The 16,308-nt window shown below is 39.8% G+C and overlaps 2 protein-coding genes across 8 annotated transcripts in view; one reads left to right on the top strand and one right to left on the bottom strand.

The window, feature by feature from the left end:
• The first annotated feature begins 736 nt into the window (after positions 1–736).
• On the top strand, positions 737–9,109 carry LOC137595791 (T-complex protein 11-like protein 1). Of its 2 annotated transcripts, XM_068316101.1 has the most exons (11): positions 737–822; positions 1,578–1,702; positions 1,944–2,034; positions 2,215–2,338; positions 2,442–2,550; positions 3,152–3,372; positions 3,653–3,789; positions 4,196–4,347; positions 5,633–5,814; positions 6,225–6,397; positions 7,013–9,109. In XM_068316101.1, exons 3-11 carry the CDS (start codon positions 1,956–1,958, stop codon positions 7,243–7,245), a joined length of 1,410 nt encoding a protein of 469 aa, XP_068172202.1. In that variant the 5' UTR covers positions 737–822; positions 1,578–1,702; positions 1,944–1,955; the 3' UTR covers positions 7,246–9,109. The 2 variants fall into 2 exon arrangements, with proteins under 2 accessions (XP_068172202.1, XP_068172203.1); XM_068316102.1 differs by lacking the exon at positions 1,578–1,702 and having other exon boundaries at positions 763–822.
• Positions 9,110–9,238: 129 nt separating this feature from the next.
• The window catches only part of anks1ab (ankyrin repeat and sterile alpha motif domain containing 1Ab), a 43,200-nt gene continuing 36,130 nt past the window's right edge, over positions 9,239–16,308 (bottom strand). For 2 of the 6 annotated variants that reach the window (XM_068316097.1, XM_068316095.1), the window contains exons 12-15: positions 15,544–15,720; positions 13,751–13,849; positions 12,931–13,028; positions 9,239–9,866 (exon numbers count right to left, since the gene is read on the bottom strand). In XM_068316097.1, coding sequence (XP_068172198.1) covers positions 9,698–9,866; positions 12,931–13,028; positions 13,751–13,849; positions 15,544–15,720 — 543 coding nt within the window. In that variant the 3' untranslated portion in view covers positions 9,239–9,697. Of the gene's footprint in view, positions 13,029–13,750; positions 13,850–15,543; positions 15,721–16,308 lie in introns of all 6 variants that reach the window. The other 4 variants (XR_011035460.1, XM_068316096.1, XM_068316098.1 and 1 more) reach the window with 4 other exon arrangements.

Raw genomic sequence — 16,308 nt, 5'->3', positions numbered from 1 at the left:
TTAATCCACAGACAATTTCAGCCATTAAAATGAACAAATGTGGTTGGGTAATATAATTTTTTTTTTAAGCGTTAAATGAAGGAACAGTGTCATAAATCAAATAGCACAGTATAGTACAAGTTTTTAGAGAATAAAAATTACATAAATTGCTTAGATTGAAGCACGAATACAAACATCTAACAATTGTTTCTTGAAAATAAATACCTGTTTTTATTTTTCTTTGTTTTTTATTTGTTTTTTCAGGGATTAGAATTCTGTTATACACATTTGTGCTCCATTCGTGCTGATTTAATAGTTTACTTCGTCAGTTTTTTCTCTCTTTTTGAACCTTTCAAACAATTCTCCGCGCACACAAACGCACCGACCCCTTCATGTCAATGAACGACGGTGCAGTCAACAAACGCGGAACAGTGAAGGTGTGTTCGTTTTGGACACCCTGACGCGGCGGCGTGCGGAGTGACGATACTGGTCGGGTGGTGAGCCAAGCCGAACTTGCAGAGTTGACACGCCCATTGTTTTGATTTGAGATCGGACCAAACCAAAAGAAGCAGTCGTCATTTTCTGCTTTTGATACAAAATAAGTTATTTTATGCTTGATAATAGGTCATCTTATGAAAATTATGCACACCTATCTTGTTCGTAGAGATTTTAATCATGTAGAACTCACCAAATGCGTGAGATTAACCCCCCCTATCTCGGTTGGAGTGGTCACGTCCAGGTTTAAACTTGGAACGCTCCTGTTTCAAAGTTGTTATGACAGACGTAACGCAGAGCATCACGTGTTTCTGTTCGTGTCATTTCAGAATTATTTGACTTAAAAAGGTACGTGAGACTATTACGATGTCCTATTATCTTTACATTATATTTTTACATTATTATTTAAATCTTAATATCACACAGTCCTGTAATTAAGAATAACTATAATGGAAAACTTTTCCTACATAATTTTTGTAATTTTCAACTTTAAAAAGTTGACCACTAACTACAGTATATATCTAAAGTAATTTGCTCAGACATTTTGTATATTAATGTGAGTTGTCTTATCCCAGTTTACACTTTCATGTATTTATCCTTATAAATTGCATGCTTTATCATAGTTTTGTAAAGTAGTCTCGTATAAATGATGGCATTTGAAATATTTATGATAAAGAGGTGGATTATAACTCAATTGTTTTTTAATTAGATCAACTGTTCAAAACTCACTTGAATTCAGTCTCTTTTTACAATCTGCTGTTCTGAGAAAAGTATAACAAAAGTAAAATAAAAAGTTTGATTGTAAACCCTTTATATATATATATATATATATATATATATATATATATATATATATATATATATATATATATATATATATATATATAAAAACCCTTTATATAAAGGGTTTACAATCAAACTATCCCTGTCTGATCTTGTGAATTGAAACAAAAACCTTTCTACTCTAAAAATATCCATTAACAAATATAAATACAAAAGTTGGCACTGATCACTTAACTAGTGTGCCTGACAAAATAAAATCTGTGTAGTGGAAAATATATAGGATGACCCCAAACTTACCTTCCCCTCTCCTCTTGTCAAAGGCATCATTTTGAATGTCACAGAACACACCGGTGACTCCCAGGGCATAAAGAAGGAGGCAGAAGGTTCCCCTGTGTGCAGCTCGTAAATCTACTCCCGGATTTACAAGTTTTCAGCTGAGCCACAGGTGAACGACATTTCCTCTCACAACTGCTTAGAGAACAGGGAAACGAGAAGGGAGAAAACAATTAGGATTACATCTGGAATGTAACAGTCACCAAAACGATGCTTCAAATGACGAAATAGCTGAGGAGTAATGTCATTTACGAGCTGGTATTGTACTCATTTAATGACAAATAAACCACCCAGCTTAATGGAGTTCTGTTTAGTCGATTATTCATCAAGTAACTGAAATATTAATCATCTAGGCTGTTGCTGAAATGGAAAATCAAAGAGACAAGGTTGCTGATGACCCCCCCTCTGACCTCCCCCATCTGGACAAAGTTCACTCTCCTATGGGTATGAAGCTTTATTGCAGCACTTATTTTTATAAGGGAAGATTCGTGACTGAATTCTTAAAACAATGGCAGTTAATTATGTGTGTGTGTGTGTGTGTGTGTGTGTGTGTGTGTGTGTGTGTGTGTGTGTGTGTGTGTGTGTGTGTGTGTGTGTGTGTGTTTGTGTCCTGTCTGGTGTCAGGAAGCCCACCCTCATCGTCCAGCCTAACAGAGCTGCAGGACTGTGTTTCCAACCTGAGCCTTGCACATGAGATCACGGTGAACAGATATTTCTGCTTCAAAGTGGAGAACCCTCCTAAAGACAGGCAAGGAAAAACTACAGAGACCTTGGATATCATTTCCAAAATATGTAGTTTACACCCCCTGAAATGATTTTTAACAGTTTTGCCTCCGTGTAATCTGAGACAGAATAACAGAGATTATCCACCAGACATTTTGGGACACTCTTCAAGAGCAGCTGAGCAGTGATCCTCCAAACTACAAACATACCATCTTTCTCCTCCAACAAATCAAGAGTGTAAGTGTGTGTGTGTGTCATCAAATCAGAATGATTAGCAGCATTGATTCTACTGTGAACTGAACCCAATCATATGTTTTGGCACTCAAACCCAGAGTAAAGAGTGGGACTCTATTTTTATTACAACTTCATTTCTTACTGATATACAACGTGCACTTGACAGCAATGATAGCAATGGCGGGTGGCGCAGTGGGTAGCGCTGTCGCCGCACAGCAAGGCAGTTCCAGGTTCAAGTCCTGCTCTTTACAGAGTTTGCATGTTCTTCCCATGTCTGTGTGGGTTTTCAACTGTAGTAACCGTTTTATGAAATGGAATTCACGATTTAGATGTAATTTACTTTTATTCCGTCTTTGCATTGACATGTAATATTCAGTTGCATATTATCAGTTGCATATTATCAGTTGTTGGACCTCCTGACACGTTTGGGGCCACAGTTTTCTGGATAATGACTTCTTGTAATAGTTGCTTCAGTTCAACTTTGTCACTTTTCAGCCACTGTTGTTGTCATAATATCCGTATACGTAGAGTCATGACAGGCTAACTTCAGGAAGCACTCAGATATAAATGGTCTTTCTGTTAAGTTACATATTTTCCCCGTCAGAGCCTTCAGTCGTTGCTGCTGCCGCGTCACATCAGATTGAGGTCTCAGATGGACGAGGTTCTGGACATGCAGCTGATCCAGCAGGAAGTCAGTCATGGAGCTCTGGATGTCCACAAGCTGGCAGCATACATCGTCAACACCATGGCGTCCTTATGTGCGCCTGTGCGTGATCCAGAGGTCAGGGCGCTCAGGGACCTGGAGGACCCTGTGGAGCTCCTGAGGTGAGGGCCGGTCCACAGATAAAGCCTTGAATCACATTACATCACATCTCAAATCAACCATTTTTCTTTTTTCTGTGAATTAAATGTTGTTGCCATTGTTATATTTTTCAATTATTTCTGAGTCCTTCTAAAAAGGTTTTCTTTTTTTAACCTTGTCTTTTTCCTGCAAAATATTTCTTCTGTATTTGGGCAAGCTACAGGTATATAGTAAAGCAATATATGTGTGTACTAGCTTGCATTTGGAATCTATTTCACTGAAAGTTAATTCACTGCCCATCAGACAGATCTACCGCGTCCTGGGCCTGATGAACACTGACATGATGAACTTCACCGTCCAGTGTCTGAGGCCTCACCTCCTGCAGCACGCTGTACAATATGAGAGGAGCAAATTCCAGAAAATCCTGGATAAACAGCCAGGTTAGGAAGAGAGGATGATGATGATAATGATGATGACTTAAAGATCATGGCATTTACTTTAAATTAAACAAGGAGTTGAACCAAGGACCTTCTTGCTGTGAGGCAACAGTGATACTCAGCTGGCCAATCAGAATGAGAGCTCGGCTTTGACAGTTATGTTAGCTGCATTAATGTATTATTATGTGTTAATAGTTAATATTTTTATAGTTCGTACATCAACATGTGCTGCTTTTAATCAGAGATTTAAATTCACTGTTCACTACTTCCTGCTAAACAAGATGACATCCATGTACGTACGACAGATCTTCTGAAGAAGCCTCTGGTGGTTCCGTGACACCGATGTCAATCATGCATTAGTGTGGTTAAGATTTTATGGACAGGATATTGTTTTTACTTCTTCCTGCAGCTTCTCTGGACAATACCAAGCTGTGGCTTCAGGCTGCAGCATCAGAGGAGAAATTGTCTGTCAAAGACAGTCCCGTCAGCGCCACTGCGGTCCTCAACCGGGCCTACATGCATCTGCTCAGCTGGGACCAACAAGACCACATGTACCCTGAGGTCAGCTGATAGGGTGGTCAGAGTGATATTTTAATGATTGTCACAGAATCTCAGTTGTAAAACTTTACCCCCCCTATATTCAGCTGTAATTATGTATTTTTGTCCTATTATTTGAGCAGCTGTTCCATGTACCTCTGAAACTACAGAAGTACTTCACGTAGAAGTACATCTGAAGAAATTTTGTAGAATAGAAATACAATTTTTTATAACCATTTCCCACCTTGATGACAGTGACGTGCGGTGAGGTTCACGGCTGGTGAGGCACAGATTTCATCATAATTAGATTTACAAAAATACGAACCTACAGTTAAGCTTATTCACCATTTAATTAGCAACAGGTCATTTTTAAAGTCTAATTGCAGAATTATATACACATACAAACTGTAACACACAATTAGCACTTTTGATTAAAAAAAAAAAACGTGTTGTTTCCTACATGTTTGCTTATATGTTACATTTACTTATAAATGAAGTCCATGCGCCGCTCCTTCTGAACAAAAGCATCGAAAAGATTTTGAGTTGAGATGTGTAATCCTCCATCTATATAGTAAGGCAAGGTGAGCGTAAAAAACAAATGAATGGCTGCACTTGATTCACTGATAGATTGTACAGCAGTTCACTGTCACTTCTTCTACGGCCGAGGAAGAAGAATCCTTGATCGAATCACTGGGATCACCAGCGCCCCCTACAGTGAGGCTGGGGAACTGTGTGCCTCACTTCATACCTTTTCCAATCGGTTTCAGACCGCTCAACTCATGAAAGACGTTACACACATGCAGTTGTTGCCAAACCCCCCCCCCCCACTGTACATTATATACATTAGCTAAATTATGGGGATTTAGTTCATAGAGCAAACGTTTTTAAACATTTTAATAGCGAAATAGAGAGAGAGCATTACGGTTTCACAGTATAGCATACCAGCACAGCTAGTCGAGCCATTGTCCAATCCATGGTGAGGCTCGGCTGGCTGGTGTCTCACCACAGGTCTCTGCTCAGTATTTCAGCGGTAAATGTGAAAATTCAGCGATTTTGAGTAAAAATAACCTCAAATTGGTGACGTTAAACGGAAAGTAACTTCATAATACACATCATTGGATAAATATAACATTTTAATTTATTTATTTCATTTTCTCTTTTTTTTTCTTTCATGATGGCCTCACCTGCCTCCCCTGACCACACGTCACTGTTTGATGACATGTGGATATACAATGACTGCTGGTTTCCATGATTTAATCAAAATTCCTTGTCATTTATCACATGACACTGACGTGACCTTCTCTCTCAGACCATGGTGATGGATCGCACCCGCCTGGACTCACTGGGCCAGAAAATCCAGATGCTCGTCCTGGAGGCAACGGTGCTGCTCCTGACCAACGTTCAGTGTGGGGATGCTGTTTTCTCTCATCAGGGCTTTATAAGTAAACTCAGGCGGTCTATCGCTGCCGTGTTGGAGGGCAGTCACACCAGGTAAGGAGAGCATTTTATGACGCATGTACTGGCTGTCAGGATGACCAGGAAAACCAGTGGAGATGACAGGAGCCAACTGGCCTGTCAGAAGACATCCCGCTAACCTAATTCTTTCTGTTCAAGAGAACCGCTGTCTTGATCAGTGGATGAATGAGGAACAGTGACTTGTGATATTCAAGGTCTGCCTATACTGGGGACCAAACTGCAACACAAAAGCAGCACACGCTGCTCTTCTTTCAATCACCTTTTATTAAAACCTCATTTTATTAAATACACCTCAGCATCACTGTAGACATTTTTCAACTTTCATAAGTACCTTTGCACAACATCCCATATAGTGGGATAAATTTGTAGGCCTTGGGCTAATTACCTGCTGGTAATTTGTCTATTGCTGGTTTCTGGCGCGGCAGGGAAGCTGACCTGAAGGAGGCGCTGCTGGGGCTCGGCGAGTCGGTGCTGCAGCAGGTGAACATAGCGCTGAGCAGTCTGGGAGGAGCAGCGCTGCCTCAAGAGAACCAGGATCTCCTGAAGGGTCAAATATCTGAGCTGTGGAAGCACAACAACCCCGTCCGCACACTCATAGGTTAGGATGTTGGGAAATGGTATAACTCTACATCACAGATTTAAGGCGCAGTTTGGATTACTAAGTAGAACTCAGTTGTTTCACTTAATTTAAATGTGGATGAAAACTCCCTCAAAGCCATTAGAAATATAATTTGCTAGTAATAATAGTAATAAAAGATATATATTTTTGAAGTCTAACTTTTTGCAGATGCATAATCAAACACGCCTTTTATCTAACTTAATTTTCATAATCAAAGAGGAAAGGATTTGTGTCTAAAATGATGCAGTGGTGACATCACGCTGCAGTTGTTCTCCATCAGAAAGAATTATTCAGCTTTCTCTCAAGTTTATTATATTTATTAATTTCCCTTCGGGGATAATAATAAGTATATAAAATTTAAAAAAAAATTATATTAAGAAGTTCAATTTGCATTGATTACGCACTATCGTTGATGAAATGGTAATACAGTACACATTGCTGACATGTTGGGAACGCACCATTCTTGTTTTATAATAATTGTAACATCAGTTAGTTGATGACATCACCCTCATGCACGTGTGCTACTGCTGACAGCTGACGTTTTTCCTTCTCTCTCTCTGTCCATGCCTTCAACCATCCCTCCATCAAACGTAGGAGAAAGAGTACAGGGCTTCCTCCAGGCGATGCTGCAGGGCGGCCCCACTAAAAGGAGTCCAGAGCTGCCCTCTCCCCTCAGGCTTCTGAGCGATGAGCTAGCAGAGCTGGGGACGGCCTTCGGGCGAATCGTCCACTTCAACCAAAAGGTCTTTGGTCCCTTCTATGCACCCGTCCTGAAGAAACAGCTGTTCCTACCAGGAGAGGCAGAGACTGGGGAGGACCGGAACTAGGCTGAGGGTGACCCAGCAAACCCCCACAGAAGCTGTCAGCTGCCAATTAATGTTACAATATAACTTTGGTACAGCTTAACTACAGGTTTAGAGCACAAACCTTGAGAAAAAGCAAATAGATTCATGTTATTTGTTTTTGGGGTTTTTTTGGGGAGTTCTCCAGAAAGCTTTTTTTTTGTATTTCACCTAAAGGTAACCTGTCAGGAAAACATCAAAAACCAAAGATCCTGCTAGTAATAACCTGTAAATAGTATTAAAGTTTTTCTATCTGTCTTCATTTTTTCTTCATATTTGACAGATGTTTATGTTTAGAACTTAACAGCTTAATAGCTTTTTTTCTCTTTTGATGTAAACCAAAAGCACAGCGTTTTCCAAAGAGTTGTTTGTATTAAATGATCTAAACAGATTAACTACAATTTTATAGTCTATAATTCACTTGATTTGCTGCGGGAATAGTTTTTACTGTACACCTGTCATATGTGTAAGTCAGCTCCAAGATTTTGTTTTCATAACGCGCACCATTTAAGACTCAATATGTTGTTCTGACAGCTTCAGGAAGTCATTGGTTGCCATTCATTTCCACTTGAATTTCACTCTTTATGTTACATGTAATTCATCAAAGCAATCGTGAGCGTAACTTTTATTTTTGCTAAATAATCAAAGGAGATTGATCTGCAGATCATCAATTAATGATAGTACAGTTTGCAGCTACTACAGTACACTGCATAAAGCTTCATTAGTCCAACGGCATATCATAGAGAAATAACTGGACACCAGACATATACCACATTGGATCATGTTTTTATTGATCCTGATTTGCTGTCAAGTCAAGTGTTAATTTAATCTGCTAACAGAAACCCCAAGTAGAAAAGGATTACTGTTGTCTATTCTGGTCTATTTCAACACCGTTTGCAATCATAAGTAAATTTCATTTTAATGTGATTAGAAATGGGATTTACCCACATCCTTAGTCAATGGAGCATTGACTAGATGCAGGTCTTGTAAATATATTTTATCAGGGTGAAGGGGTAAGAGCTCTACAATGTGCAGTTATAATTTTTTTTAAATCTTTCTGCCAGCATTCTCCCTTTGCCTTATTTCCAGCTACCATATTGTTTTTATATTTTGCTATTCTTCAAAGCTCTTTATTATAGCACTGTGGACTCTGAAGCACAAAACCTGTACATAGAAATAAAACTGATAACCAGCATTATGAAACCTTTCATCACCGATTGGAGGTTGTTTGGATATGGATATGGATTAATAAAAAATGGTTAAAACATGAAAATCCATTTATGCGTTTTTTGTTTGTTTGTTTTTACTTCAAATGACTTAAAGCAACAGATCCCAGAAGATAGGATGACAAAACTGGTAGCCTTTTAAAACCCCAGCATATATTTTCAGAAAACCTTTTCTACTTTAGAATTCCAGAATTATCATATATCCTCAAACCATATCACATGAACATTTGTTCTGCCATACCAGAATAAACACATTTCCCATATTGTAAGATGATTTTCTGAATCCATACATTTTCAAATTTAGTTTCTCCAAAGAAAAAAAACATGTGTATAAGTGTAATATGACTAAAATGTATTTGTGCGACGAGTACTATTATTTTAATAATGATCTATGTCGATTCCTGCTATTTTATTTATTTAGAAGAGTCACAGCTTGAAATGGGCTGAAGGTATTTTGAAGTAATGCACCATGAATATTTATTTCAATCTAAATTGAGTTTTTGAACATTCTAGAAATAACAAAGCAATAATGATATATGTTATAATAAATAAATAATGGACCCTTCTGACAACATGACTAATAAAGCACAAATGAGGAATAATCATTGAGTCACTCAGTCACCCCACAAACAGGAAAAACGTTTGGTTGAACAAGAAACACCATACTGCGATTGTCATTTTACATTTTGAACAGATTATGTCATTTTTCAATCATGAAACAAAACCAGTGCTGACAACAGACATACGAGATATTCTTTCATTATTGTATCTTTTAATTTCATTAATATGATATTGCTTTAAAATTTGAAACAGAATCACATTTTCTTTGACAAACCATACTGTGTCCATAAACTTGGGCAAAGTATTATATGCTGGTACAGTTTCTTTTTTTGACATTTTATGTTTCTATTTAACCCTTAATTATTCCCAGTTATTATCTCCAATAGACCTGAATATAAATTCTCATTAATGGCCTTTTTCTTTAATGGTCTACAGTGCTCTAAACATTACCGTTCCTACAGAAAAGATCAGAAAGTCACACGGTGGCCAGGACGTAGAATCGACCTTTCTGACTTCTACCAAGACAGGCGTGACACACGGGTCCAGTCTGGCCGGTCAAGTGGGACGACAGGTTTCATCTGTGTTCTGGGCGTCATATCGGGGTCAGTGGAGGTGCAGGGGGGGGGGGCTTACGGAGTGAGATCTAAATATCAGAGCCGTGCTGGTTCGGCCCTTTGTGTTGCTTGAGGGTTTCTCCTTACTGTCTGTATCTGTTTTCCACTGATCTGCCCACTAACACAACACACGCAAACACACTCGCATGGGCTGCTCCCCTTCAACTCACAGCTTGGTATCCGGAAACTTGAACGCTGGAGTGAGCTACATAAGGAAAACACCAATGTTAAAAAAGACTCATACATGCACAGCCATATCATGCCACCAAAACTTGCTTTCAATAGCTGTTGTTTCATTAAAGTATAATGCTTTTTTTACATTATGCATTCATACTAGAGCAGGTTGTCTTGGTGACAAACAAAATGGAAGAACATACGTGACAAAATGCTGGAGGAATGACGACAATGGAAACATAAAGGGATGGGGGGGGTGAATCGCTGTTTTTTTGGTGCTTAATGAAAGGGAGGGAACACAAAAAAAGCAACTGGCAGATGAGAGAGGAGAGACGAGACACTGCTTTGGTACATAACAGAGACTGTTCAAGCCGAGTGCTTCAGAGAAGGACAGAACACAAAAAAACACTGCCAACATGCATTGTCAGTGGAAGCTAACAGTTAACAATCAGTGCTGAGTGGCGATGGAAACCGCCACGGCACTGCACACAGACCGGTTACGTCTTAACAGTCAGTCTGCAGCCGCTGTGTCTTCTGGAGAGGAGAGGAGCGTCTCCTCTCCTGCAGCACACAGAAACAAGGACAGAGGACAGTGATGTAAAGCAACAGTCCAACCGCCCATGAAGACAGACAGGTGCAAGGCATACAGCACACAGGTAGGTAGTGCACGAGGGCAGAACCTATTAGATATGTGTCGACTCCACAACAGGCATTTATGAATCACAGTGCAAGGGGATTGTTTTTCTTTTAAAAACTCTGTGCCACATTCTCAGCATAACAAACCCATTCAATACTTGGCTCCTAATGCAGTGAATTAAATCTTTTCACAGCTGTTTATTTCTTACATGTACTGCTCATCATTTTAAATGTGTGTGAATTGGCACAGATGCCCACCCATGTAATCAGAATAATAGGATGCTGTGTTGGGGAATAATTGCTAAATTGGGTAGTAATATGCTTGATTTAAAAAAAAAAAAAAAAAAAAAAAAACGTAAGTGGAGAATGTTTAGACTACCAAACAATATAATCTGCTCAATATTGCAGCATTTAAAAATATTTTTGGGTGCTATCTGCTTTGTTGTTGTTGTTTTTTTGCCTCTGGCTGTTTCAGTATTTGGATTCTTCATGATCCTTCAGCTACTATCCTAAAGTACATCAGTTAGCCCCCATCTATCAAAAAGTATCACAAATGCACTAATTATCTAATTCACATACTGTAGTATGAACAAGAAAAGAAGGTATTAAAAGGATAGTGCCATGTTTTAACACAGTGTCTTTTTAATTGACAAAAAGAAGATGCTGTGATTGGCAGTCTCAGATTGCTACCATAAATGCTGTGAGAATATAGACAGACCAGAGCAGAGCAGAGACCCTGGCCCTGTACTGGAAAAATCTGTACCGTTATAGGAACATCGTCTCACCAGTAGTCAATTATTCACATCAATAAACCAGAAGTGTTGTCTGTTTCCGTTTAGAAGCAGAGGAGGCGTGCAGTTGTTGAGTGGTGCTATTTGGGAAGGTCATGGAAAGGTGGGGGCTTTAGTTACTTTAAGATAAATTGAGTAAGGCTGTTGATAAGTAAAGTGTAGGAAAGTCGTAGTCCTGTGTGCGTGCAAGGGTTCACTTCATAGTCCGTTTGAGTCCAGACATCAGTGATAGATTCATGACTGATCCATCGTGTTACTATGACTGTACAAATGAGTAAAAAAAACAGGTTGTTTGCTGCATGTTGCTGTTTTTCCCTCTTATTTCATCGTCTTTCATTGATTTACTGTCTGTCTGGCGTCCCATGCAAGCAAAAGCATCCTCCTCATTGTGCCTCACAGTGGTAGATGCCTGGTAAGACAGGACAAGCTAAAGATGGAGAAAGAAAAAAAAAATTAACTGTTTTGAGGCTAAAACAACCAAAATTGGAAATTGAAAGTGCTGCTGGAAAAACTAAAAAAAGAAAAAAATCGTTTTTGTTTTACAAACTTAAAACTAAATCTTAAAAGTGTTCCATGTCCAAAGGGTGAGTTGAAGAAAAATCTCAAAGTTGCTGTGGAAAATGCTAATTTGCCTTCTTGGACATTTGCACAGTGTTGATATCACTCACATATTTTTGCAGTACATGAATGACATCACCAGCTAGTGGCTAATTCTTAGCACAAACAACTTGCATAACTTAGTTGTCAGGTAAAAAGCACATTTTTATCTTTAAACACCATAGTTTAAAAGCTAGAAATTGAATTTTCATATTATTTTTGATCAGGTGTCACTAGGTTTGAACTCCACTACACTCTTTACTATTTACTATTCTGTGTCTGGATGTCTGAATAAAGTTACATGGAAGTGGATGATATGGGGGCTTCCACAGGAACCAAGCAAGGTGAGACATTTCCCCTCCTGCTAGAGAAGACAAAAGCATATTTCATGAAAGGTTGAGCTTTTCCTTCAAGTGACCCTTCAGATATGACACACAGCTTCGTCATTTAGGAGACATGACTTACACTTAAAATGTTTGGAAATTAAAATTGAGATTACATCAAGCCAGTGCAGAATCTGCGTGTATAGTAAAAATAAAAGTGAATACACTTGTTTTGCCTGTTGAGAATCAATTAAAAAAAAAAAAAAAAAAGTCCTGAAAGAAGAGGAATAATAAAGATGCAACCTTTGGGGGCTATCTGGGATTTGAAGGCAGATGGAAGTTGTCAGGGGGAGGAGGATGAGGACGAAGAGGCAGTTTGGTTGACAGAGCAGAGCTGCTGTAAAATGACATCGATCCAGGTTCATCTGTTCCAGCGCTCCACTGGCTGCAGCAGCGACAGGTGAGGGAGGCTGCCAAGGGTTGGGTTTTTTTGGGAGGCACAGGAGAGCCGTAGGAGTGTTTGTGATGGCGGGTGAAAAGGTTGGTGTGGGTCGCTCAGCAGGGCAAAAGAGGATGCAGGAGTAGACAGCCCTGAGGGATGCTATACCATCACAGTGAGAAGGCACGGGGCTCGCATGTACGTGTGTGAGAGATAAGTAAAGAACCAGATGCAGGGATGAGGGAAGTACGAAGGGGATGCAGAGGGGTGGCTTTGGGCATCCGGCCTCAGAATATGGTGGTCTCATACTTGGTGCTGACAGGACGTCTGTTGGAGTCCCGCTGGTCCAAAAGCCAGGTGGTGCTGCCCAGGGAGTGCATGTCTGTGTCCATCTCCAGGGGGTCGATCTGCCAGGGGGGAGGGAGGAGGCTGTGAGACGGGCAGCAGTGGAGGCCATCGCACCACACCCACTAGTCCTCACACATGTGCATGTGGATTAGAGGAACAATCCAGTGATCATAATGACAGACATTCAATCCACAACAAGGATGATGTCTGACAACACACTTCATGAGGCTCAAACCAAAGCTACGGCCCCCTGGGAGTTAAAAATATACTGAGTAGTTGTTCACAAGCAGGATGTACTCTATACCAGTAGGTCATACAAAAGTCTTCACACTGTACACTCACCCAAAAAACAATTCAAGGTAAAAATGGCTTTGAAATTTCTAAATTCCATGCATATGGATGGCGAATTCAGTGTTTTACAAACAGTGATATACAGATAAATGACACGGTGCACCTGAAACCATCCAACACAGACAACCAGAACGACCTTACTAACCCTCAGAGGCTAGGGGGAGCCAATAATCCTCACAAAAGCCTATATATGGAAGAAAAATCACAACAAGAAAACCACTCTCCTCTGAAAGTATCCAACCAACTGCATCAAACACCAGAGATGAAAATGAGAGATGGAAAAATAAAGGGATGAGGAGAATGTTTATGCTGGATAAATTAAGATCCACAAATAAATAAACCAAGTGCACTGCAGCAGCAAACAAAATGAGAGGAAGGATTAGTGTGAAAACTGATGTGTTTGTAGGTTGAATAGAGGAAAAAGAAGGACCTGGACTCCAGGGCTAACAGAGTGCAACGGGAGGAAGGAGGGACGGTGGGTAGTACACGTGTGACAGTGACAGCAGCGGCATTCGAGTAGAGGGGCAGCCTGGGAAGCAGGAGGACCAAGAAGACAAGAAAAAAGACACGTTAAAAACGACAAAGAAATAGGGGGGTCAGAGCAATGCAGACGTTCATCAACTATTTAAAGCCAAATTATGTCTGTTTTGAAGTAAGTCTGACTGTTGAAGTCATATTTGCAAAACCATCATGGAAACAAGGAGGTGCCCTCGTGTGAACTCAGTGTTAAGGCTAGTCAAAATATTTACATATTGCAAGGATGGAGATTTGAAGGGTGTTTTCTTTTTTATATTGTTTAAAAAGTAAAAAAACAATAGTGAAGTAAAAAAAATAATCAGAATTTTACCTTCTCTTATATAACCTTCACAACTTTAGCATCCAAGTAAGAAGTGTTCCAGCTACACAGCATTAGATATACATCATTTGGGGTGCAAATTACATTCTTGCCAGTAAAGACTTCAGTGAAAGATTATAAGAGAAGCTCTTGGTATACTGGAAATGATCTCTATACTGCCATGTGGGATTCCAGTGAAAACAGGGTGAATGACTATTTTTACAGATTGGCAAAATACTTTAAAAGGAACCTGATCTTGCGATGCAACTGCAATCGAATAAATCAATATCAAAATATGATGTGTTGGACCATAAGACATCAGTGGGCCACTACAAAGAAGCAATAACATGCAAAAGCAGCAATCTTCGACCACGGAGCAGAGAAGACCTGTATGATCAGAACAGTTTCAAGGTGAACACTCACACCTGCCACGTTTGACCAAATGTGACATATGGTCACAGTCTGTCTTTCTGATCCTGAGTATTGATATCAAATAATCGCCAGAAATTGTAGGACCTCAGTGACAGAGTCCTTTGATCACCTAACTTTAATCGATGATGCTATGGTCCAACTGGATTTCTTAACTTTACTTAAGGCATTTACATTCATGGTATTGGGGCAGAGAGATGACCTGAAATCATGATGCATCATGCCAAGGCTGCTGAAGCTAAATGGCTAGATGAAGAATCAAAATCTGTATGTCAAGACAGCATGTCAAGATCAGTATGTCTTGACAACCTGCATGTCAAGACGGAATTATTTTTTCCGTCAGAACTCGATAGAGAGAGGACTCCCCTTACCTTGTGTAAAACTTAAACATCTATCCAGACTCATTCGCAGCTCTGTGATTACTCCATATATCATCCTCACAGGTAGGTGATTTGTGTCGCTGCATTAGCATGGGGTCTAGTGGTGTGCATGGTCCCAGCTGTGAAGCTCTCTCAGTTGACAGTGATCACTGAGTGCTCATTATATGCAGCCTGAGAGGTAAATACATCAGTGTGTAGCTCAAGGTATATGTGGGCATTAATTCAAAGCACTCAATCACTAGTGAGGAGGCAGAGGTTGGACCCAACAAGCGAGGATGGGTCATCACAAAAGTCCCAGAGGAAATCACATCTTTGCTCATGAGCAACAAATAACACTTCAACCATTATGCTTCACATATACTTAAAAAAAAGTCTCCTCTGCTCTGAATGACTCATAGTTTGTAGGTGGGCAAGATGAAATTAGCAGCAAACTAGTGACTCATCATTTTCTATCACTTTGTTGATGAGCCGTTGGGGATAGAGTGGTGCGTAAAAGGTGTGTCACAAGGTCTGCATACTTTTTTTGATCTACTCCTTTCCTGCCTTCACACACACTGAGGATCATAGGATGGTACTCACTGCTGATCTCCGCACGTTACTCCACGACTGAGATACCGGACGGCTGGCTTTGGTCTCTATGAGCTCTGAGCCCAGAGATGAAGGATGGACATACTGTCTCGCCCTGGCCTGGACTGCCATCTGATACGCCACCTCAAATGCCTGCCCCAGGGTGAGGATGATCTCATAGGTCTGGGTCTTTGTGGACAAGAAAAAAATCAACTTCAAGTTTGCATTTGGATCAGGACAAAAATCCTGCAGCTGCTTTGTTGTCTTCCTATTCTATTTGTTTCAGAAGGTGTTAACTGGCACAGATCCACTTCTTTTGGATTATCAATAGTTTCCCAACAGCCTTTGGTAAAAAGCCATATGTGACAATTTTTACCGGCTCTTTAGAACAAAGTAGGTCAAATAAGTATAAAACTTTTGACTCTATCATTGTTTATGAGTATGTAAATGCATTTGTGGCTTGTACAAAACAAAACACAATTACACAGCACACAATAGTGCTGTTTTTCACAGTTTTGAATATTACTTTCAACAAAAATGTGTTGGCTCTCATTTGAATACCAGATAAGGGAAATGGAAGAACATCTTTTAACAATATTCTCCACATGGAACAGTTACAAATATGTGAGTGTCAAAGTGAAAGCAGATGTTTCAAACTGTGACCCTCACTCAGTTATCTAACAGTAGCTCCACAGTGGTCCTTCTGTCTGGCATAAAAAATTATCTACGACCTTTGCGGAGGCTGATACGTAAATAACACCATAATCCACATTTGTA

The sequence above is a fragment of the Antennarius striatus genome, chromosome 5 (assembly GCF_040054535.1).
Source record: "Antennarius striatus isolate MH-2024 chromosome 5, ASM4005453v1, whole genome shotgun sequence".
NCBI lineage: Eukaryota > Metazoa > Chordata > Actinopteri > Lophiiformes > Antennariidae > Antennarius > Antennarius striatus.
This window is presented reverse-complemented; position numbering and strand designations above follow the sequence as displayed.

What these genes read in the sequence shown, in the direction of transcription:
- LOC137595791 (XM_068316101.1), top strand. Translation starts at nt 1,956, where the DNA reads ATGGAAAATCAAAGAGACAAGGTTGCTGATGACCCCCCCTCTGACCTC. An exon ending in TCCTCCAACAAATCAAGAGT is followed by an intron (nt 2,551 to 3,151) that starts GTAAGTGTGTGT and finishes TTTCCCCGTCAG; the next exon opens with AGCCTTCAGTCGTTGCTGCT. An exon ending in GACCCTGTGGAGCTCCTGAG is followed by an intron (nt 3,373 to 3,652) that starts GTGAGGGCCGGT and finishes ACTGCCCATCAG; the next exon opens with ACAGATCTACCGCGTCCTGG.